A 24,681-nucleotide genomic window follows, 5' to 3' on the forward strand; every position below is an offset into this window, starting at 1 on the left:
TTCCTGTGACAGTGGTGAGGAGCGGGTTGCCCAAGAAGGTTGTAGATGCCCCATCCCTGGTAGTGGTCAATGCCAGGATAGGGTATAGCGTATTCAGCGGGGGCCATGCAGGGGAGGCTGGGGCCAGACGCCCGCTCAGCACCCTCCCAAGGCGTTATCCCTCGGTGATTCCCTAAGTTCCGCTCCCGTCTCCCCCAGCGGCCCCGCGCGCCCTCAGCGAGCCGCCCGCCCCGCCCGCTCCCCACGCGCGCGCCCAGCGCCCCCTGCGGGCGGAGCGCGGGCACGCCCCGCCCACATCCGCCCAGGCCCCGCCCCCTCTGCCCGCCCCGGCAGCGCTAGCGAATCAAAAACCCCGGCCCCGCCCCGCGCCTGCGCAGTGCCGGCAGCGCCGCTTTCCCGCGCGGGTGAGGGGCCGGGCCGGGTCCGTCGGGGCTGGGAGCGCCGCGCACCGGGAGCGCCGCGCACCCGCTGCCCGGCAGGGACCCGTCCGTGCGGGCCTTGGCCCTGTGGGGAACGGGCCTCCCGGTGGGGAACGGGCTTCCCGGTGGGGAGGGGGCTTCTCGGTTGGGGTCGGCCAGTCCCCGCCCCTCCGTGCGCGTTTGAAGCCGGTGCCGCCGAGGCCGGGCGGCGTGTGCTGGGCCCCTGGCCCGGCGCGGACAGCGCCAGGGGCGAGAGGGCTTCCGGGCTGCGGCGGGAATGTCAGCGCGCTCACTGGGTTTTGCTTCGTAGTTGAAGGATGAGAAGTAGTAAGGACCCGTTTTTTGTGAAGTTCATAAAGTCTGCCGGGAGCTCGGAGTATTTTTCTAAAGCTCTTGAGGTAAGTGGGTTTGGTGACCTGGGTGAACTTGGTGAACTGGAGTGTGATTTCTGTGTCGGAGTTCGGCTGTATATGCCATACAATAAACTAACTTACGTCTGTACTCCTGGAAATAAATCTCTTTCTATAGCAGGGGTGTTAGTGTGTAGTAAAGCTTGTTGAACAAGAACAGTTTTGTTGGAGAGCCTCATGAAGTAGCTTCAGTTTCAAAACCTGGTGACATATAGGGAAGGGACATGTAAGGCCTGGATGGTGGTCGCTCATCTGAGCACTCTGCATTGTTTTACACCTTAGGAGGTTAGTGGGAGCCAAAGGCACCATATGGCAGGATCAGGTCCTGAAGGCTTCTTTGCGAAATATTTAAGTTAGAATATTGTGAAGAGGTGTTTTAGCCCTTCTGCCAATACCTGTTTGCATAGTAGCTTTGTTGTGAGCTGTTGCAAGGACGTGCACTTGTGTAGTTTGCACAGGATTGCTTCTTTATTAATTATTTGCTAATTAAATAAATGTTGTTGTACACATCATTTACCTGCAGGCTATAAAAGAATTCCAGTCAGAAGAACATCTCCAGATCCTTGAAGAAGAAACAGTACTCAATATAAAAGAAAATGATAAGTCACTTTACATTTGTGATCCTTTCAGTGGCATGGGTTTCAGTCATCTCAAAAAGGTATGGCATCCAGCAACTTACTTTGAGCTCTGTTCTTTCCTTTTTAGAAGCACTCATGTCCATATTTATATCCTGCATGTTCTCTTCTGCACTGCGTGTAGCAGTGTATGATTATTATTTATTATTAATCATTATGCAAAGCATAATGATTATTTTTAAACATTTGGAAAAGTAAATGGCATGTTCTCTGCTGGAGTCCCTGAGCTCCTGATAAAGTTGATTTGGTTTCATCTGCAAGGTATTGTCTAATGGACACAGGCTAGCTGGAGTCCTTTGGCCTTAGCCATAGCATCAGCTGTTTTTACTGAGTCAGAAAATCTACAAGGATTGTACAGAAAAACCAGAACTGAAAGTAAAACCAGAACTGAAAGTAAAACCAGAACTGTCAGCTACCTGGAGGTTGTAGAGAAGAAGGCGGAGGACAGACCAAGAGCCCTGCCTTCTTCAGAATTCAGGGACAAGAAAAGCCTTCCTGATGCAAATGAACACCCTGCTTATTTTCTTTGTGCTTTCCCTGTTATTTTATTGCAGCTTGGCTGTAGGATTGTTGGACCACAGGTAGTTCTGTACTGCATGCAGTCGCAGCGCTGTGTCCCAAGAGCTGAGTATCCCGTGTACAACATGACCATGGCTGATGTCACAGTGTCCTGTACCAGCCTGGAGAAGGACGTGAGGGTAAGGCCTTCCCAAGGATGGATTGTTTAGCTGGTTATCATTGATACTTGCTTTGCATTGTTCATTAGTAAGGCAGCAGTCAGAGCATATATGTCTCATTGTGCCTGTGTCTAGATCCATCAAGTCTTCTGTACCTTGTGGACTATGTGTGGTCTATTAATGTATTAATACACCTCAAATATGATTATATATGTTTACTTTATATTTATTCTGATATTTTTTTCTAGTACTTCCTGAAATGGTAACCATCTGCAAAGTTTTGCTCATAGACCACAATTGTCATGTTTTTATTTAGGGTATATATTTAGGGTATATATTATGTTCATCATAAGTGCAAATAAAATGGAAATTACAGTTTCCTTTTTATGGCTTCCATATATATCTAGTTGGTATTTTTAGGGGAAATCGTGGACAATTGAAATCCATGTTTTTGGTGCAAAGTGAACATGACTGCCACATAGGTTCTTTTTTCTCCTGTCTGTTTTCTCTGTTTTTTTCCCCATCCAGGAAGAAGTTCATAAATATGTGCAAATGATGGGTGGATGTGTATACAGAGATCTCAACATGTCAGTAACTCATCTTATAGCTGGAGAAGTTGGCAGCAAGAAATACTTGGTAGCTGCTTCCCTGAAGAAACCTATTTTGCTTCCCTCTTGGGTTAAGACATTGTGGGATAAATCTCAGCAAGGGTATGAAAAAAACAAAACTGATTTTGTTTTGGATAATGGTAATTCTTATGTACAGACTAATTTCTTTTTCATAGTTGATTTTACTTGCAAAATGACTGTTTTCTCTCATTCATTCCTGTAGCATGGTGAGGTACACTGATGTTAACGTGGAAGACTACGTCTGTCCTGTGTTCCTTGGCTGCACAATTTGTGTCACTGGCTTAAGCAGCTCCGACAGGAAAGAAGTGCAGCGCCTCACTACTGAGCATGGTGGGCAGTACACGGGCCAGCTGAAGATGAATGAATGCACTCACCTCATAGTTCAAGAGCCAAAAGGTAAAACTGACAGAATTAATGCTGTTTTCACGTCTGGAGTTGAAGTAGTGTGAAGGTGTGTAAGCACAGGAGCTTGAACTGCCTCTGTGTCTGCTTCAGTGTTGCTCTTACTGCTTCTCTGTTGATGGAAAGAGTAACACAGGGCACCTTTGTTTTGGTGTAAAGTCATGAGAAAGAACAAAAGAGGAAAAAAAGCCAGATAGATAGATGGCATTCAAAGAAAGGAAAAGGGAGAATCCTAGAGGGGATAAAGAAAATAATTTTTTTGGGGAGAGCAGGATAGGACTTAATTTGTACTGTGATTGAAATTGGATTGTGGCCTGATGTTTTTTAACTGATTATTCTTTGTGCCTTCCAAATTCCCTACTAAGGTAAAATGAAAGCTCCTTTTCCTCTCTCTTGGGAAGATTGAAAGGGTTTTAGTTTTATTGTGAGAAGAAAGGAAGGGTTTGGGTTTTTTTTCCCTTGATTTCCCTCTGTTTGCCTACAGTGAAATATGCTGGGACTTTTTTTCCCCTTTTTTTGTGTGTGCTTGAAAGCTTTAAAGCTTTTTTTCCTTTTTTGTTTCTTTAATGCCTTGTCATACTATAGGTTAGCCATTCATGAGATTTTTCTTCTCTAACTTTAATTACAGCATAATTAGCTTATCAACTGTTTAGTATAACACCATTTGTCAATTAAAATCAGTTATTTGAATTTCTACATTTTCTTAATGTGCAGCCATCTTTCAGTAATCACTGTTTGATGTTTTAATCTTTGTGACTATTTTTTTAAAAATTTTGTTTTCATCTGGAAGGTCAGAAGTATGAATGTGCCAAAAAGTGGAATGTGCACTGTGTGTCTATGCAGTGGTTTTCTGACAGCATCAAGAAGGGCTTCTGTCAGGATGAGACAATGTATAAAATAGAGGCTGGATCAAAACTGAGTAATGCACCCAGCACATCAACACCTACAAATGACACCAGCAAGCCTCCCAGTACGTAAGATATTTTAAAACGTGTTTCAATAATGTAGGAAATATTTGTGTTAAAGAGGAAGGACTATTTTGAGATGAGTAAGTTGCTTGCTTTTTTATATAAATAGTGATTTGATAGTTTGGGTTCTAGATTCACTTAAGCTTAAAACGTAACAGATAGCTTTTATGCATGTTGAATATTCCAACAAGTGTCTAGACTTAAAATGTGTGGATGATTGTTAAAAAAGTAAACTTTAATTAGGTGTACGATTGTCTGCTTGGGAACCAGTGGTGTAGTGTATATCTGTAAGTCCTACAAAAGCATAATTATTCATACATTTAAGTTTAAAACAAGTGTTTATAATGAGTTTAATCTTACAACAGTCTTTGTGGGGTGGGAAATAAGTTTTTATTGATCTTTTTCTATTTAATTTTTATTTATACACTTGCTTTTATTTATTCCATGCTAATAACAGAAGAACAGTTAAAAATACTTGGATATTCTGTAAGTGCACATGGTAGCCTAAAAGATACAGCCAACTTTAATGTGCATTCACCTGATGCTGACTCCTCTTAAACTGGAGTTGATTTCTCTACAATAAATAGTCCTGTTTAATTTTAAAAGTATTTCTACTAGATGTCCACAAAACTGGAATAACAGCTTTCAAAACAAGTCTCACTGGCTGCTGTGTCATAGGTGTCATCACCTAGGAGATAAATAGAAGACATATTAGCATGTTATCTAGTAAGATGATGCTCAATCTGTGTGTAAAGAAACCCCTTGGTTTAGTAAAGGTTTCACTTACGTAGTATTTTTAGTTCTTCAAACTTAACTTTTCCTTGTAGCATCACAAAATTGTAAGTGGCAAGTTTGTATTTTCTTTAGTGAAGCAGTGGAGAGAGCTGAGCAAAATCTAATGCCTCCTTTTTCATTTTTTTTATTTAAAGATCATGCCTTTTCGGATGTCAGCCACATTTCCAATATCAATTTGAGTGGTGTTAATGAAACTGCATGTAGTTCATCTATGAGCAGCAGACTGGATCCTGTTTCTGATGAGCTGGAAAACTTGGACATAAGTTCTTTTCAAGCCGCTGAAGATTTGTTAGATGGGTGTCGAGTATGTTTAACAGTGTATACTTTGAAATGTTCAGTTTTTACAATGCAAAAGGATCTATGTTGAAGCACTGGCACTATTTCCATGGTCAGCAACAAATACCAGATTTATTTTCTGTCCATGTGCTTGTTTGTGTGTGTGCTTGCATATCTGTGTGAGTATAATTATATTAAAATGTAGTAGAAGTATGAAGTTTATATTCATAGGCATTTGTATTTAAACATTAGAGTGAACAGGTTCTAGAATTAGTGTGTGTGTTTATTTGGTCTTTTTTTTTTTTTTTTTTGCTTATGCAATTCCAGGGATTCATTTCATTAGTAAACATTAAAACTTTGCTAGATTAATTTGCAAAGCTAAATTAATCTTTATAAATGCTTAACTTTTTTTTTTGCTGCTTCTCAGAAGCTGCAGCATTACTTTGTGTTTTGCAGCAGTTGAAACGAATTATACCAAAACATTCTACCTTTTTTTTTTTTTTTTTACATTTTTAAGTCTTTATTTGTTGCTGTGTTCTCTTTGTAGATCTATCTCTGTGGCTTCAGTGGCAGAAAGCTGGACAAGATGAGAAGGCTTATTAATTGCGGTGGTGGTGTTCGATTTAATCAACTTAATGAAGATGTTACTCATGTCATTGTGGGGGAAAGTAATGATGAGCTGAAACACTTTTTGGACAAGACAGCTCACAGGTTGTGATAACTGTGTTGCTTAAGGTCTAGTTACACCTCGTTTTCTTTCTCTCACCAATTCTGGGGTCCCCAGCACAGGAAATGCATCAGAATGATGGAGTGAGTTCAGAGGAGGGCCGCCAAGATATGGTGGGAGGGATGGAGCACCTCTCCTGCCAAAAGAGGCTGAGAGGATTAGTTTGAGAAGGATTTGGGGTGACCTAATTGTGGCCTTCCAGTACCTGAAGGGAGCCTACAAGGGAAGTGGAAAGGAACTTTTGGCAAGGACATGCAGACAGGACAGGGAGGAGTAGCCTTAAACTGGAAGAGGGGAGGTTTAGTTTAGATATTAGAAAGAAATTCTTTACTGTGAGGGTGATGGCTTCTCTGGTTGCTCAGAGAAGCTGTGTTGCCCCATCCCTTTAAGTGTCCAAGGCCAGGTTGGAGCAACCTAGTCTAGTCAAATGTGCTCATGGCAGGGAGGGTTGGAACTTGATGATCTTTAAGTTTCCTTCTAAACCATTGTATGATTCTTTGGAATTACATATTGATTTCAAAATATTAAGTACTTCTTGATTTAAATGAAAAGACTTACAGCTAGTAGTAATAAGTATGTCCACATATGCTTTTCAGTACTATATCTTTGAGTAGCCGTGGGGGACCTCAAAGAGAAGAAAAGCAAGTGTTCTTATTGGTGAAAAGAGGTGTTAATGTGCATTTATTAGTGCATTGAGGAGGAAGAACTTGGCAATACAGCGGCAGATACCATTTATGTTGTAGAAAATAATTATGAAATAATCTGTTCTCAGACTAAAAGAATTAAGGGATTAGAGTTACAGGCTTTGTATGTGTGTGTATATACTGTGGTTTTTGGTCTAAAACCTGCTGTGACTTGTTTATACAACATTTTATTTTATAGGCCTCATATAGTGACAGCAAAGTGGTTGCTGGAATCATTTGGTAAAGGTTGTCTATGTCCAGTGGAACACTATATCCCTCTAAACTACCAGTTGCTGGAGAATCCAATTTTAGAACAACCTGGAATGAAGTCAATTTTTCCCAAAAAAACTAGTCTCTTGAAGAAAGATGCTGTGAACATTATAAAGCACCAGCAAACTGCTGAAGATGACTTCCTTTCTCAATATGTAAATAACTATTCTACACTAGGTATGTACTAGGCTCAGCATACTGTAGAAGGTTTAACTGCTCATAATTAGCATTTGAGCTTGCAGAATTTCCTTATTAAATATTCATTCATATCTAGTAAGTTAACTTCTGCTTTGTGTTTCAAAATTCAAAATTAAATAGGTCTATATAGAACAGTTTTAAACTAAAGCCTGTCTGAAAACAGCATGATCCTATAATTTCATCATTAAACTGTTTCGGGTTGTCTTTGATGTTCTTGTCAAACAATTATTATACTTGGTTCTATTTTATTTTTCTTTAACCTTTCAGATGACATTGAAAAAATAACATCCAAAACCTTCAGTGATGTTACTAACTCGACTGCCCAAGGAGAGAATCAGCCTTCTGTCTGTAATGGGTCTTTGGCAGAGTCTTCTGCATTGGCTGAAGGAGGCTTATTTTTCAGGAAGAGATTTCTTCTTCTGGGTTTTGGTGAGGAGGATGAGTCCTGCATTGCAGATATTATAAAGGAGAATGCTGGGGAAGTTCTGCCACTGCAAAGCAGAACCATTGCAGACTATGCTGTGGTGCCTATATTAGGGTGCACCGTGAAGGCAACTGTTGGTGACGTCGTCACAAATACATGGCTGGTAAGGGATTTACTTTCTCAATCAATTCCCAAATAAACAGGTATTTGTATTAGAAATTCGTCTTGTCAGAATGGAGTTATTAATGGCTTAAATAAGAAGAAGATATTAGCCTAATTTCATTTAAGTGTACTAAACAAAAGCCCTCATTAAAGCCTCTGCATCTCTAGGGGGTCTTACCTGTTTAACTTCATTTTCTACAAGACCGTTAAATAGGACTGCATTGTTGTGACCCAAGCTTACATGAGGTCTGACAGCATGAACTGTAGAAGGAGCTAGTTGACTAATAATGATTTGATATTTTTGTTTGCTTCATGCTTTTTATGGCTTCTGTTTTTGATTTGTGTCAGAAGAGCAAGTCTTTATAGCTTAAAAGTCAAAGAATGTTAACCATATTTGGCAAGAGCAGGCCCATGATATAAACTACCTGCTGCTAGTAACTTTCAGTAGTAGGTAACTTCCTGTGAAGTAAATCTATACAGACCCCTCTGATCATGTACTGAACTGGAAACCTCCAGTTTTATGGGAACCTGCAGGGTTGGAACTTTAGTAACTGTAAAGTTCTGAATAATGCTTTAGTATGTCAACCTTGACAAAATAGACATGGTCTAAAAAAGGAGTTTGATCCAATGGGAAATACTTTGTCTCAGGTGTGATAATGGAAGGACAATTGCTCATTGTTGAGTCTGTTGTAGAGTTGCTGAAATCTTGTTGGCTTTGTTACTATTTGGCTTGATTGACATTTTTCTGTCTTTTGCCTTCTTGAAGATAACATGTGTGGAACAGCAGGCTCTTTTAGACATCCGATCCAATCCACTTTTCACACCAGTCGTGGTAATGGAAGGAGCTACCCCTCTGGAAGATTGTGTACTTTCTTTTAGCCAGTTCACAGGTGCAGAGAGAGACTCTCTTGTTTATCTGGCAGAACTGCTGGGAGCCAGGTACTTCTCCTGTCATGGTTTCTCCTTGTTCTTCAAGAGCTAGTGTGCTGCTGTTAGCATTTAATTTCTTCTGTACAAATATTGGAGTTAAAGATCTTTTGAGTTCCATTCATTTACAAAATCTGGTGCTGAAGCAATGAAACATCATTACATAGGTCTTGAATTCTGCTCTCTTTTAAGGAAATAATGCTCAGTACGCACAGAGTCTAATTTCTACTAGAATATGCTCATTTTCTTTTTTCTCAGTAACTGAGTCTCAGCAACTTTTTATTCTGTTCTTGAACCAATCATTGAAAGTCAAGTTTTCAGATGTGGCTTTCCAAGTTACTTTTTGGTTGTCTAGGAAAGGACCACTTCAGTACCATCTGACTCAACCTCATAAGCATGGTGAACCCCATTCAGTATCCCAGCTCCTAAGGAGTGGGGCCCTATTTGCTTACAGTTCACCAAAATCTTTGAAAAATTTTAAGAAAAACATGTTTAGTCATGACACAGTAAAATAGTGTAGCTTAGAGTAAGTATCATTTGATCTCGTTTGTAGCCTGTTTGAACTAAATTCTTCGCTGATGAGTTCTCATCTTTTTGCAAGATTGTGTCCTTGATAATAAGAGAAAAACTGTAATATAAGGAAAACTGTTGTTCATTTGGAAGTGGTGCTTGTTGGCTCTGGAAGGGAAGCAAGCCTGTGCCATTCATCTTGCTGAAGAATGTTAGGCCTAGCGTATGATTTGAAAATGGGATGTTGCTGGAGGATTGCTGGAGTGTGAGAAATACTGTTTTCAATGCTGGTAGAAGCAAAACATTACTGTGTATCATTTTCTGGTTGTTGTTTTGGGGTTTTTTTGGGGGGGGTATTTTTTTTTTTCTTTTGTGCAGGTTAGGCTGTAAAGTACAAAATGAGTTGCCTTAAATATCTATTTCTATTGTTTCTTTTTCTGTTGTGAGACTACAATTTACAATAAGTGTGCCCTAGGTTAATGTTGTTTATGACTAAATGAATGTTTTATCAACCTAATTGTAGAGTTCAAGAATTCTTTGTGCGGAAAGCCAGTGTGAAAAAAGGAATGTTTGCCAGCACCCATCTTGTGGTGAGAGACCCGAACGGCTCCAAGTATGAAGCTGCGAAGAAGTGGAATTTGCCAGCAGTCACTGTAGCTTGGCTTTTGCAGTCTGCAAGGACAGGAAAACGGGCAGATGAAAGCAAGTTCTTGGTTGAGAATGCAGTGGCTGAAGGTTGGTTCTTAGCAAGCTAGGGGATATCATTGTGTCATTGTACTGTTTGTTTACAATAAAGAAGGCAGGTGTGATAAAATTTTCTTTCCTAATACCTTCACAGTATTAGAGCTAAAGGATATTTTTCCAAATATAAAGATAGAATTGTAGATTGCTTTGAGTTTGAAGGGACCTTGAAGATCACGTAGTTACAACCCCTTGCCAGGGACAGGGACTCTTTCCATTAGACCAGGTTGTACATACAGCCATGCTGTTGAAGTTGTGATTACAGAAATGATATTGTGCATTTGCTGCAAATCTGGTGGAGGCAGTGGACTCTTGTGGTTATCAGTCAGCTGGGATTGAAGCTCACTGTCTCAGCTTTGTCCTTTTTGGCATGTGTGCTGTTCTGTAGCTTGCATGGGAATTGATGAGAGATTGATCTTAGGACTTCAGACTTGTTAGCCTGCAATGATTTGATGCCCCTCTCTTCAGTTCTTCATGGTTGCTGTTTAAATAAGAGTGTGTGGAGTCTTGTGTTCAAATGGAAAACCAATTTACTTGTTTGTTTCTTTTAAAGATATGGAGAGTTTCGTTACTCAGCTTAGCAAGACACCAGCAACTGTTAAATGTCCTGATTTGGAACACCCTATTCATCTTCTTGAAGCTGGAAAAAAAGGGCCTGTGACCCCCCTTGATATCAACAGGTTTCAGAGTAAAGCTTTCCAAGCTGTAATCTCTCATCATACTGGGAAGACAACTCCTCTTGCACAAGGGGGGCCACTTCTAAAAGAACCATCTTTAAATCTTGACACACCATCGAAGTTTCTTTCTGAAGACAAGTTCTTCAAGCCCTCTTTTGATGTAAAGGTGATTTTTGCAAACTTTTTAGTCTGTGTGGCCAGTACTGTTTGATGTGCATAAACTTTAAACAGCACAGAGACTTGTGCTTTTACCCATTTTTATGCTGTTCACATACAGACTTTCCTGTTTGAACAAAGCCAGGAAAACTGGCTTATTTATATAGTTTAGTTAATGGCCTGTGGACTCAATTTTTTGAATAGTAAGTGTTGTTATGTCCTTAGCAAATCTCCTTTGTGCTTATTGCACCATATGCTTGTGTGTCCTGCACCTCAGACAGTATCCAGTCTGTGTTCTTTGCATCCAGAGACTGATAAACGTGACAAGGCACCTTGGAATTGCTCCATGTATTTGTAAACAAGTGTTTGCATTTTCTGATGAAATACTGCTTTGATGGCATGTTTTAAAGTAATTGCTTTAGAGCAATTACAAATCTATTATTACAAGCTGAAAGATGCTTGGGATTTTTCATTGTCTTATTCTGAAGGCCACATTAGGCTAGAAAATGCAGCCAAAAAAAATCCCTGACACTTAGGGAGTATCTTCAGTGGAAGAGCTCCTGAATGACTCAGGTATGCTTTGGAAGGCTTCAGATTTGTTTTTAAATTTCAAGGCCTTAACTTAAAGATCAATGCATTGAATTCCTGCAGAGTTGTTAGGTTTCTTGGGGGGCTGTTTGTGGGTTGTCTGTTGTGGCAGGGTTTTCTGTATTTTTTTTTAATCCCTCTGCTCACAATAGGACAAAACATGTTGCAAACATAGAAAAATCTGGTGTTCTCTTTAGCTAGTTCTGCTTCATGGAGTGAAGGCTCTGATAATTTTATTCTAGGCCAAACTTTCTCTTTTTATATAAAAAAGGACAGTGTGAAATGGTATTTTGAAGGTGCAGATAGACTCACATACTCGTATGCAACTCTTGTGAGGCAAGGTGTGAGTACATTAAAGTAGTTGGTTGAGGTTAGGAGTACCTGGGTTGGTCACTGGCTTTTCCATTTAGGGCAGTTCTCAGTGATGAACTCACTGTTCATCAGAACTCTCTGTGTTCTCAGTGAACAGAGAGATTAATAAACTGTTGTCTTCTTATTTTGCTTCTGCAGACCCTAAGATTGGGTTTGCCTTGTACAGCTTTTGTGCAGTGGTTCTACGGTTGCACTTGGTAGCTGTAGTTTGCTGTCCTGGTTTAGGAATACAAAGTCCTACTGTATTTTAAAACTTGCACCTGAGTGAGAATTTTTTAAGGTGTTCATTAAAGTCAGTCAGTCAGTTGGGTTTTTTTTTTTGTTTTGTTTTGTTTTGTTTTTTTTTTTGTAGGATGCTCTGGAAGCTCTGCAAACTCCTAGAGGTCCTGAACAAAGAACCAGGAAACTGAGCACACCTCTCTCTGAAGTCATTGGCAGAAACTTGAAACTGGCACTGGCAAGCAGCACAACTCATGCAGCAGCTCTTACTGCCAGCCCTCAGTTGGCTGCTGCACAGCCAGAAGTGGTAGGAAATTTGGAGGTTTAGTTGTTGGAGCATACGTTTAACTAAGAAAAAGCTTTTTCTTTTGTGATTTAAGTTACAAAGGGATTTATAAATTGTTATTTGTTATCTTTTTGAATATAATTTCATAGGATTATGTGTTCTTCAGTGACAGTTAAAGGAATGTAAGATAGGGGAATTTCCTTATGAAAGACAAAGAATTTAAAATTTTCTACTATCTGCACTACTGTCTTGATTATTAAGCAGTTGCTAAGTAACATGGCATATAACTATGTACCGATTTAGACTCTGTAGTATTGAAATGATACCATAATTAAGAAATTCTCCGGTTCCACCTGAACAGGGTTAGATATTTTGTCTTGGACTAAAGTTCAGAGTTCTTTATTAATGCATGTGTCTTCTTTTCCTGCTTTTCTCTGTGCTTAATAGAAGAAAAGTGAGAGAAAACAAAAAGGTGTAGGAGGAAAGGGAGGATTTATGTATTGCTTGCCATGTTAGTGCACTGCTTACTTTTGGAGGGGCAAGAAAGCTAATGACCAAAGGGAAGGCTGCTACTTCTTGTTTTGTAGTGCCTTAGTCTTACTTCTCTCACTCCTCTACAATGAAATACTTCAGTAGCATCAGGTTTCATAATTTCTTAATTTCAGTGTTCAGCCTGCGATGAAAGGAGTAGAGTATGTTCTAGGGAGGCTGGCTGAATCTTTGTCTTGGCATTCCTACTGCATTGTATGTTACTAGTGCTGGGTTTTGAACATGGGTAGGGGAGCACAAAAATAGAGAAAGTGTGTTTATCTTACCTTTGTTGTCACTGTATATTTTAATACATGCTTCACTAAATATGAAAGTACTTTTGTTATTGATACAGAAGCCTTCTAATCATGACTCTTGTGCTTTTATCCCTGTTGCTTGACCAGGAAGAAGACCCCAAGCCTCTAGCTGATGCTGTTATATACGTTAGTAAAAAACTTAGTAAGAGGCAAAGGGAGCTGAATGCAGTAGCAGCCTCTCTTGGAGCAGACTACAGGTATCAGCCAATACAGTGGCTTCTGAGCTTTTGCACTGATGTGAATTCTAACAACTTTGAATCTTTGCATCCAGTTATGCCTTTTGCTACAGCTTAACATTAGATTTCACCATCCTAAACAACCTTACAAGTCATCCACTTGTAGTGTGAAATAAGGCCATTTTTCCCTGCCCCATCTGCAGTCCCTGTGTTCTTTGTAAATTCATCTCAGAAAGACTGTCCAGAAGTCTTCTTGAATTGCAGATTTTGTTTTCTTCTTTGGTTTGAAGAAATTTATCTTTTGGTTAGTTTAACATTTGCTTTGTATTTTACATTTTGAATCTAATGTGAATTTGTTTGTTTCTCCCTGTCTCAAAACAAATTATTTTCTAGACTGTAAGCATGGCTAAGTCAGTGTTCTGGGCCAAGCTTAGCAAAAACAGGTTATCCTGAAAAGAAACTACAAACTAACATTTTTAATTTAAGACAGAATTCTGCTTCCACTAAATCTGATTTACATGTTTTGCTACTGACTTTTATAAAAGTGTTTTTATTCATGGTGTGAAGGAGGTTACCCTTACGTTTGGTAGTACCTTAGAAATGCTGAAGATACTTGGATTAGCTATAAAGTACTTGTTTTTATCAGTTGAAAAAGTAACAGTCTTCATATTTGTTTATTTTGAGCTTCAAGAATCAGTATTTCACTTGCAGTTCAATATTTGGACAACAAAAGAAGAAGCTCTGGTCCTGGGTCATGCATTCTTTTCAGAAACTGTTTTAAAATCCTATTTAAAAACAAAGCAAAACATAAAGCAAAAGCCCTATTTTCCATATGTTTATTCTATTTAGTTTTATTTCCTTCAGGGGTGCTCTCAAAACACGTTGACATTGTGCTATCATGAAATTGAATGCTGTCTTTTCTGTCAAAGAAAGTGGGTTCATTGTTTATTGTGGCATAACAAAATAGGCAAAACTACTTTAACTTGAACAAGAGGAAAATTTTTGAGTTGGATTTATGATACTTTTTGATAGAAGTTCTATCTTCAAGTTGTATTTTGTTCTCTTTTCCAGATGGTGCTTTGATGAAACAGTAACACACTTCATCTATAAGGGAGGACAGAACGATAACAATAAGGAGTATAAATCTGTTAAAGAACGGGGTATACATATTGTTTCAGAACATTGGCTTTTAGAGGTATGAAGCTTGTTTTGTTCCCTATTTAAAAGTAAAGGGAAATGAAGGCTTAAAACCAGTTATATGGCAGTAGGTTTTCTGTATGCATTTATACTGAACATGTATAAGGACTGATGTTTTGCACCCTGCTTTTAATTAAAGAGTGATCTCTTTTCACTGATGTACATTTACATTGTTCTCTATAAGGAAAAGATAAATTCTCTTCTGCTGAACACTTCTGCTACATTTTTCCCAGAATAGCAACCATGTTTTTCCCCTTGTGTGAAGTACTTCTTTTGACAGTGTTTTTATTGTACTTCTCTTATGCTTAGGTGTGAAGTTTCTTCTATCTCAAACAGTTCCTCATCTTTCTCTTAATAACTGATGTTATTGCAGAGTGCCCGAGAATGTAAACGGCTTCCTGAATCTCTCTTTCCTCACACTTACAATCCCAAAATGAGCCTGGACATCAGTGCAGCTCAAGACATCAGGCTCTCCTCCTCCTTCAGTAAACCTCTTTCAACTGGAAAACCAGCAGAGGAAAATGAGGTATGATATGTGATAGGAATTCATGGTTCCATGAAGTGATTTGAATTCAGTTAATAGTTATATTAACATAGTAATAAAAACATTGATACTAATTCAGCAATGTCCTCTATCAGGTTTAGCTAGTCATTAATAGTAGCTATTGCAGATGTTCTGTAAGGTTTTTCTGCATTTGTAATATTCTTCTTCTAGGGTGGTGGAGGAAAACACAGGCATTTCAGCATTTCCAAATTTGAATAGATAGATATCTTTTCTTTTAGGTAATGAGATCCAAGGTGTGAACTAGCTTTAGCAGATGTTAACACTGCAGAGTAGGAGTTGTCACCCATGCTACTGTTCACTGTTCTACTGTCATTGCAGTAGCAGAAAGGTTAGATTTACTCTAAGGCAAGATTAATGATCTTCAGAATTTATACAAGTGTCAGACATGGTTAAAAAGAAAAAAAAAAGGAAAAAAAGGTATTTGAGAAATCTACTTTTCTTCATTGGCTTTAGATTATTCCAGTGGATGAAGATGATGCTGAAGATGATGCAACCACTGACCAAATAAAGGAAACAGTCACTGTAGGGGAAGAACAAATTGTGGCAAGTGAATCCAAAGGAGGTAAATGTAAATCGCCGTTTTCAGAATATTCATGGACTGCCATACTATCAATATGAGCCTTTGCAGTTCTGGGTGCTGAATGCTAAGATCTGGAAACTTTAGGTAGCATATTAATATACTGGTCAAGTACAGCTAGCTTTTATTGCTGCTGGATGCCAGCAAAGGGTTTTCCTCTCTCTTTTAAAGATCTTGACAGCCCACAAGAAAACCATGACCAGTCATTGGAAGATACTTAATTGCCAATTCTTTGTCTTTAAAACACTGAAGTTCATCCTTAATGTAACAGACTTTTGTTTTGGAGTATATATTATGTAATTAAATGTGTTATTGTGGATCTAAATTGGATTGTGTGAGAAGATTCAGAAGTGAACCAAATGGAGATCTCTCCTTGTGTCTGAGAATAGGTGACTTAGGGCATATGTAGTTTTCCTCTATATTCTTGCCCAAGTACTTTTCCTCTTTTTAATATATAGTCTTTGTCCTGGTGGAGGAGGGAGGTTGACTGAAATTTCAGTTTTCATTGAAATAGTGAGCAGTTATTCACTTTTCACCCGTTTCAGTATAAGAGTTGTGATATTATGAGTTTTGTTTCTTCTCTGAAGTTTTAACGCAAGCACTAGAAATGAGGGAGAACTTCCAAAGGCAGCTGCAGGAGCTCATGTCTGCCACATCACTAGTGAAACCACAAGGGCAAAGAGGATCCCTTTCAAGGAGCAGCTTTGATGGCTCTCCAGCCACTCCTGATAGCGCACGGTCTGTGCGAAATGGCCGCAGTAGGGTCTTGGAAGCTCTAAGGTATGGATTTGTATTTAAATGAATCTTATTTTGTCCTTGCACGTATTTAGACATTCATTGAAATTTGAGTATGTCTCCAAGGTTTTCAGATGTATTGTCTGTTTCTACTGATGTGCTGGAGTTGCTTCTCCTGCAATTCAGAATCTTTAACTGGATGTGCTAGGTAAAGTCAGAATAGTATCTTAATCCATAGTGGGTGTCTTTTGTTTTTTATAGAAACCAGAATAGTATGATTGCTTTTAATGTTCAGGTTTTGAACTGGTTTATTTTCTTTCTCTTCAGATTCCTTAGTGTTCTTACAGGTTTTGAAGAAAGTGTGCATAAATGCTTACAACATAGGGCATAAAGAAATAGTAGGCATTGCTGCAAAGCACCTCTGTGAATGTTTTTTTTCTTTTTGAACTCCATCAACACTGATGTGCAGTAAGACAGTAATGGAACCCTTGCAAAATTATTCATTTAGTTTGGTGCCTATTTGCAAAGAAATAGGCTTTAAAAATATTGAGTAAGGTACACTGATTTTACAATAACTTGCTAATATGCACATAATAAAAAAATATCTACTGGTATTTTGGGTGCACATTTTCAGCCATGCTGACACTTAGATTCATAAAGCCAGGGTGTTAGAATAGCTTCTATACTGAAACTTTCCCCTTTCCCAGCCATAATTGCTAATAATGAGGTCACTTGGGTGCTGCAGTTGATGTGATCATTAACACATTGCCTCCTAGAATGGAAGTCTTCTGTAAAATGAGTGTGTAAGGTGTCTTGGTTTTTCCCTTAGGCAGTCCCGCCAGACACTGGCAGATATAAATACAGAGCAATCCCAGAGTGAGCAGATCATTTGGGATGATCCTACTGCGAGGGAAGAGAGAGCAAGACTTGTCAGCAACCTTCAGTGGCCTAATAGTCCTTCTCAGTGCCTTGAGCAAGGTCAGAGTAACACCAATAAGAACATGGATGAGTCTGCCCTCAAAGGATCTGTACCTGATGCAAAGATGGCTGGTATAGGTAAAATCACAAATGCAATATCCTTGTTCTGCGCAACAGCATCCATTTGGTCTTTGGGACTTCTAAAATACAGTAGTATTTCAGTTCTGCCTACAGAAAAAGAGAGGATGGTTGGCATTTCTCAAAAGGCCAGAAATACAGTTTCACATCTTTGAGTTCCATTATGTGTTGCTTTTTTTTAAAGAGAAGCTTTCCTGTTCATTTGTGGTCAAACGCCAAGGCAGTGCTTGTCTAAAAATAGGCTGCAGTGGCTCCAAAAAAAGCCAACTTGAAAGACTTCATAAAATTTTCCAAATTGTTTTGGTTTCTTTGTTTTTTTGAACTACAGCTGGTTTCCAGGTAACCTCTCAGGTAAGTATAGTTGAATTCTAATGGGAATACCATGAGCAAAATGTTTTGCATTGTAGTGGAAATATTTATAAGTGAAAAATTGGGGTACAAGATTAACTCACAGACCCAAAAAACAAAGACGTGTCAAGTTGCTGATGGACATGCTTGGGTTAGGATTTGGTAAAGATACTTTATGTTCCCTGTTCTTGAAGTCTGAAGTCTGTTGTTAGGACTTTTCTTCCAAAACCAGATGATTTTTCATCTGTTTTGCTTTCTTTCTGTTCTGAGATAGCAGAATCCTTTATTTCTCTCTCCCTGCTGTCACCAACTCCTTCCCTCCGTCTACTTGCAGAGTTTCTGTGGCAGCAGTCTTCCTGAAAACTGACCTTGTCTTAGAGGAGGTTGAAGAAAATTACATAATCCCATTCAGCTGGTTTTTGTTTCAACCAAATCAGTGCAGTTTAGCCAAAGAAATCAGATCATTTGAGTTCTTCAGGTGTTTTTTTAAAAGCAGAGCATTCAGGGACATGATTGCAATATTGCTGTTGGTGGGTTGTAGTATAAAGATTAACATCTTTATGAAAGGCAGGTGAAATATAACTGTACATGTTGTGTACAGCAATTGTGGGGAGTTATTTTTATTTTATCTTTTACTTTATAGGTAATTATATTCTGCCAAAGGCAAGTCATGCAACACTACTTTACTTTCACAGCTGTTGCTGAGGCTGATCATGGAGATGTGACTGACAATCTGAAGAATCCCATATATAGAGATCCCAAAACACCCTTAAAGGACAACTTGATACCTACTCCACAGGCCCCCAGCATTGCATTCCCCCTGGCTAACCCTCCTGTGGCACCAGAGCCCAAAGAAAAGGTTTGTCAAATGGGGAAAATATTTATGATGATCAGTATTTTGTGAGATGCAGTTATACTTTAAAGAAATTTTGGACTTGATGATAAATATAAAATGTGCAGATCTGGATTGAAAATCTTGAGGTGGATTACTTTTGTGCAGTTCTATTCTCTTTTTTTCTGTTATTTTCAATACTCCCCCTTCCTTTGAAATTTTAAACAAATAATGCTTGCTCAAAAAAATAAACCTTGTTTGTTTTAGACAAATGAAGGTTTTTGTCCCATTAGTTGGTGCTGGAATGCTAAGGCAGGCTTTGGAGTGAAGAATTACTATGTGTACTACTTGGAACTCCTCCAGCCGTGTTAGGATGACAGAAAAAAATTTAGGCTTTTGTTTCTTTGGTGGTATCTGGAATTTTATGTTTAGGTACAAATAGGAAATTATTTTTCTGCCAAAACCTGGTTTAAAATTCTGTTTCATATTGAACTTGGAAAGGGAAAGGAAAATGAGTTTGTAGTCTCACCTGCAGTGTGTCACTTGGTGCTCAAAGTTTCAACAGCTCTGTGTCTTCAGAGCCTTAATGTGTCATGTTAGTGGAAAGGCCCTCAAAGAATATAGTATTCTGACTTGAGAGAAAGTGAGTGAATGAGGCAGTGTGATAGATCAGTGCTGATTTCTTCATGTGTTCAACCTGGCATTCCATGGATGTGAATGAAAGATTACTTGTTAGGACAGATAAGTTCAGCTGTGCCCTGAAGAAAGGGGGAACCAAGAGGAAGTTCAAGCAGGAGCCGAAGGATAGTATGTTAAGATCCAAGCTTTTTGTCAAGTGACTGACAGGTTTGATTCTCCTTTTCCCAGATAAAAGGAAACTTAATATATAAACAACCCAGAATATTTGGCAGAGAAATAGTCAGCTGTCAACCTAATAGTTCTGCCTTATTTTCAAAATCTGTTACTGTATTTTTAGGTTGTTACTGAAGATGAGAAAGCTGATGAAGAAATAGAAAAACTTCCTAAATTTCAGCTGTCTTCTCTTAACCCTCAAGAAAGATTTGATTACTGCCATCTGATTGAGAAATTAGGTACTGGATATTTGTGAAATGCAAAGAATACTATGTGTCTACTCAGCTGTGGCTTGTTGGGGAGAAGAAACTGCTTCTGTTAGTGACTCATCAGATTTGAGGTCTCAAATTTATGGCTTTCTGTGCTTGTGAGCAGTTCTTTAAATATAGTGTTACTATTGTGAGAGCAATCAGCTTTGCCATAAAACAGCAATGGTTTTGTCTTCTGCTAGATTTCTTTTAGCTCTCTTTACAACAGCCTCATTCTCTACTGTTGGGAGTGCCCAGGATGGGCTCTCTTCTGGTGTCTCTCATTCCTGTCTGTGTTGTGACATTTTACAGAGCCACTCTTTCCTAGCTGCTTTTCCCTCCCTAGCAGCTTCTGCCCATGTCATTTCAATGATAATACTCTCCATGGAAATTTGAGCTGATTTTTTGTCCAAATTCAAATAATTCTCACTTTGAGTTGATCCTTTCTGCGTGCAGCATGACACTTGGGTAACTTGAATCCAATTAATTCCTCAATTCAAGGTGGAATAGTACTTGAGAAACAGTACTTTGATCCGAGTTGCACACACATTGTTGTGGGACATCCTCTTCGGAATGAGAAATTCCTGGCTTCGATGGCAGCTGGAAAGTGGGTGCTTCATCGTTCCTACCTGGAGGCGTGTAGAGGAGCTGGCTGCTTTGTTCAGGCATGTCACCCTAGCACTATGGCATGAGTGTGTTTGACTTTTTTGCATTTTTGTTTTGCACTACTAGGGAAAGGCAACTTCACAAAACCCATTGCTAGTTTAGGGTGCCCAAGCCATGGGAGTTCTAGAGAATCCAAAATCTGAGAGGTTTTTGGCCAGCTTTGTCTGAAAACTAGCCCTGCACCAAACTCCTGATAAGATAAATGAAATACCTGTGCTTTTTATATTTGTTTCTTAAAATTGAGTCTTTTAATACCTTTTGGTAAATTCTCACTGTTATCAGCTAAATTTACATGGCTCTTGTTAAACCAGGAATAAAATCTTGATTCTTTCAATAAATTAGCATATATTGTTTTTAAATTATTTGGTTTTATAACCATGTATGTAAATATTTTTGAGCTCTACCTCTTCTGATGCCTTCCTAATTGTTAATTTTCCACTTCTCCTGGCTCAGACAGTTCTTTTACATTGACCAGGCTAACTTTGAAGTAATGCCTGTAGACTGCTTCATATCCTTATATGCATTAAAACTAACTTTAATTGTTTTGGAAGACACTGCAGAAATATAATCAGTGGTATCCAGTGTAGTGAGATGCTTTGTCCTGATGTTGAATTCTATTGTACATGTAACTGCAAGAGGAATCGGGTTGTGTGCAAGATTTGATGTCACAGAAAACATGAGTTAGTCTAGATAAATGTGCAATTCAGAGCTGTAGCTCTAATTTTACACAGAACTATCTTGGCTAGATAAAATCCATATATATATATATCTAGAGTGAGATGGGATTTGTTTCAGGTGTTTTTATTTTCTCTTTGGTGTGAGTTTTTAAAAATCTATTTTTCTGCTGATAAAGTTGGCAGGACTGGTTTGTAATTCAAGGTGATGATTGTTTCAGGAAGAAGACTATGAGTGGGGCAGTAACTCCATACTTAATGTTCTGTCTGGAATCAATGTAAACCAGAAGAAACTGGCACTGGCAGCCATGAGGTGGAGGAAAAAAATTCATAAAGGGAAGCAAGAAACCGGTGTTGTTGAGGTATATAGACACTCCTGTAATGTAAGCTGTACAGTGTGGATGGACAGGACAGGGATTGTCAGCAAGAAATTAAAAATTTCACTGTCAGGGGAAGGTAACTTGTCTTGTTATCAAGAACAGAATGTCTTGGCTTGATATATTCTAGATATTCTAGTTAAGTAATTTTGTTTAAAAAAAAAAAAATTCTGTGATGGTATATTAAAAGTCTTAGTCTCTTCTGAACCAGTGTTCATGTTTTGCAAGGCTGCAGTGTGGCTAGTTATGTAAATGTCCCTCAACCAGGAAGATGATGTTTATTCTTCAGAGCTCTGACTGGAGAACTAACCAAACTCAGCTCTGTTAGGAAACCAAAACTGGTTATTGGTTTCATAGTCTTTCAGTGAGATTTTTGGAAGAGAGACTTGAACTCCCCAAAGACTTTCAACTCCTCTCATATCAGGCACTGCAGTTGAGGATTCATTAAAAGATGATGTTTCAGTTATGTCAGGAAAAATCTGGTGTGTGTTTTACAGTAACCTTTTTAAAAGGAATGCTTGTAACAAATCCCCCACACCCTTTGCCTATGTGGAAACCACACTGAGTATTTCTAGGAGGCAACCAGTTTGCCCTCTATGCTGTTACTGTAACCAAGCGCATCCTGGGGGAACAGGGGAAGATGTTTCCAAGTTACTGGGCGTTTTTTAACATAAATTTTTCACTGTGTCTGGTGTTTTGGAAAGCACACTCTCTGCAAGAGTCTTTCCTTAGAGGGGGCTGGTAGCTGTATGTTTGTGGATTTTTTTTTCTGGCATTCATACTTAAAGGAAAAACTAGGTATTGCAAGTCTTCGTCTGATGGATATTCTCAAAAGGGATAAATTATAGACCCGTTACATCTTTGCACTTTTTCAGTACCAGCATACTTTTGACTGAACTGTCATTTATCTAGGGAGCTTTCAGTGGTTGGAAAGTGATTGTGAATGTTGATCAAACCAAGGAAGCAGGTTTCAGGCGCCTTCTTCAGTCAGGAGGAGCAAAAGTATGTATTGTTTGAAAAAAAATACATATATGCTTGTTTAATTACTTTTTTCTTTCTGCTTAACTCTGTGCTGGGCATTTTTCATGTGAGTAAAAGGTTTTAATGAACAAAATTGCTTACACAGGGTAGCTGAGACATGGTCAAAGGGTGGGAGGAAAAAGCTTTGTCATCTTCACTTTGCAAGTGGTCAGGCAGAGCAGCTTGTCTGAGTTAGACAAGTCAGTACTGCTGGTGGGAATTGAGGATAGAATTTCTGTGCCCTGCTCTGATGGGAAGAATCACCCTTTTGGACAGGTATGTGATGGTACAGAGTGCAGCTGTAAATAGTATTTGATTTCCCACTGGTTTCTGTTAGTTTGATGAGTGAAATTAAAGGTCATGAACTGTTTGTCTTGGGGAAGAAACACAACTAAACTTTTGTGGGTTGTGTTTTGTTTGTAGGTGTTCTCTGGCCATTCTGCATCTCTGTTTAAAGAAGCAACTCACCTCTTTGCCGACTTCAGTAAGCTGAAGCCAGATGACTCCAGGGTGAATGTGGCAGAGGCAGCAGCCCAGGGAGTGAACTGCCTCAAACCCGAGTACATTGCTGACTACCTCATCCAGGTGGGCACAGCCCGGGCTCCCCACCTGCCACACTGCCCCAGCCCCCTGCAGGGGCTGGCTGCTCTACCAGTCACGGGCCTCCTTTGCCAGGAATTGTGGCCACAAGGTGCCTGTGCTGAGGGCTTTGGTCTGTGACCTCAAATTTATGCTCTAACATGACTTGTTCTGGTGCTGGCAGTGGGATCTCTTGCAGGGTAGGGAGCTGCTTGCAAAGCGTATTTAAAATGTAGGTGTATAATGTTTGTTGTTTCAGTTTTAGACAACTAATGAGCTGTTTCTTTTATCTCAGAAGCTGCTCTTCTTCAGCTGACCCATTCCTTTTTTTCTTTCTATACTGAAGGATCCACCTCCCCCTATGGAGTCTTACTGCCTGCCAGAAGCTGAGTCTTACCTTCAGAATAACTCAGATCTTGGAATTGGATCATCCCAGAAAAGAAAAGCGCTGGGAGAAATGAGCAGAGTCAAGCGATCCAGAATACACTAAGCATATTCTCTGTTTTTAATTTGTACATTTTTAAATTCATATTTATATTTTTCCATTCTTGCCCAAAAAATTAAAAGCTTTGAATTTCACTTCTAACTTGTCCTGAGATTAAAATAAATTTGCAGTAATACTTATAGGAAAGATTGCTTTGGCTACCAGTAGCATCTAAAAATACGGCAAAAATTCATCCAAAACATACTTTAACATATCCAAACTATCCCATCACTGGACTAGTGGTTTTGTCTGTGTAGACACAGTTGTATAATAATAGTTTAGAAATCATTTGTAAAATGCTTATCACATCTTTTATCTGTGTGTTGTGGGGAAAATACCACTTGGTGAGAATTCCATTGCATTTCCCATGTAGTAATAGACTTAGATTTTTACATTATTTTTTCATCTTCTGGTATTTTCTATTGGAAGGGAAGAGAGAAACCGGACAAAAAGAACTGGCTTGTAAATTTTTGTACTAATAGAGGGTGTAAGAAATTATTTCTTACAGCAAGTACTGTTGCTGCCATTCTGAATGCTAATGGATCTGTTCAGCAACTGTAGAAACAATTCTGTTACCCAAGAGGTGAAGTTCATCTTGACCATGTTCCCTATTTCATTCTGTGACAGAATCCAGAGTCAGACAAAGACTTCAGTTTCTGGCAGCTGGAAATATTCTTAGTCAGACAACCATAATACTTGACTAAGTCTTTGACCTTTTCAGTAACAGTGGGTCTAGGTCTTCATTTATGGAACTTAATGTATGTGAGTGCACTGTGTTAAGTCTGGGCAAAAGTGCTCTCGTGGAACCTGAAGAGTTGTATTTAAGCAGCTGGAATTACTACAGCCAGTTTGAACAGAAAAGCACAGCATCCAGTTGCACAGGACCAGTGGAGTTGTCTGGAAGAATACACGTAACACTGAAGTCTATTTAATTTACTTGATTTTTGTTTTGAAGGCTAAAGTGTATTATGTTTATTTTCTAGCTGCTGAATACTGTTTTCTAGAAAGGGTTTGCGTCAGTATTTGTTGCAGATCCAAGACCGAGCCACAAGCATTTAAGCCCTGTGCAGCCTGGAGACTCACTCTGGGCTGGGCAGAACAAACCTTTTGCTGCATGGGGAAGGGACAAGGCACCTGAGCCGTGAAGTCTCCAGGTGAGAGGATAGGAAAGTAGCTTGTCTTCATGTGCAAGGCTGTACTTTGTGCTTCTGATTTCCTGCTTTAGTGCAGCACATCTTTTGTCAGTGAGCCCTGCAACCTGCAAGCAGGATGACCTGAAGGAATTGTCAAAGGACTGAG

General features: G+C 39.2%; 1 protein-coding gene across 1 annotated transcript; it reads left to right on the top strand.

Annotated features, from left to right (window-relative positions):
• The first annotated feature begins 466 nt into the window (after positions 1-466).
• On the top strand, positions 467-23,484 carry TOPBP1 (DNA topoisomerase II binding protein 1). The gene is made up of 27 exons (XM_021531253.2): positions 467-817; positions 1,353-1,487; positions 2,019-2,162; positions 2,670-2,851; positions 2,973-3,166; positions 3,963-4,142; positions 5,070-5,239; positions 5,759-5,922; positions 6,821-7,068; positions 7,357-7,676; positions 8,442-8,614; positions 9,636-9,847; positions 10,407-10,696; positions 11,999-12,172; positions 13,084-13,193; positions 14,244-14,367; positions 14,743-14,895; positions 15,388-15,496; positions 16,099-16,291; positions 17,076-17,302; positions 18,346-18,509; positions 19,459-19,573; positions 20,084-20,247; positions 21,144-21,284; positions 22,212-22,301; positions 22,743-22,904; positions 23,245-23,484. Exons 1-27 carry the CDS (start codon positions 737-739, stop codon positions 23,386-23,388), a joined length of 4,563 nt encoding a protein of 1,520 aa, XP_021386928.2. The 5' UTR covers positions 467-736; the 3' UTR covers positions 23,389-23,484.
• The last annotated feature ends 1,197 nt before the right edge of the window (positions 23,485-24,681 follow it).

The sequence above is a fragment of the Lonchura striata genome, chromosome 1, assembly GCF_046129695.1.
Source record: "Lonchura striata isolate bLonStr1 chromosome 1, bLonStr1.mat, whole genome shotgun sequence".
Lineage (NCBI taxonomy): Eukaryota > Metazoa > Chordata > Aves > Passeriformes > Estrildidae > Lonchura > Lonchura striata.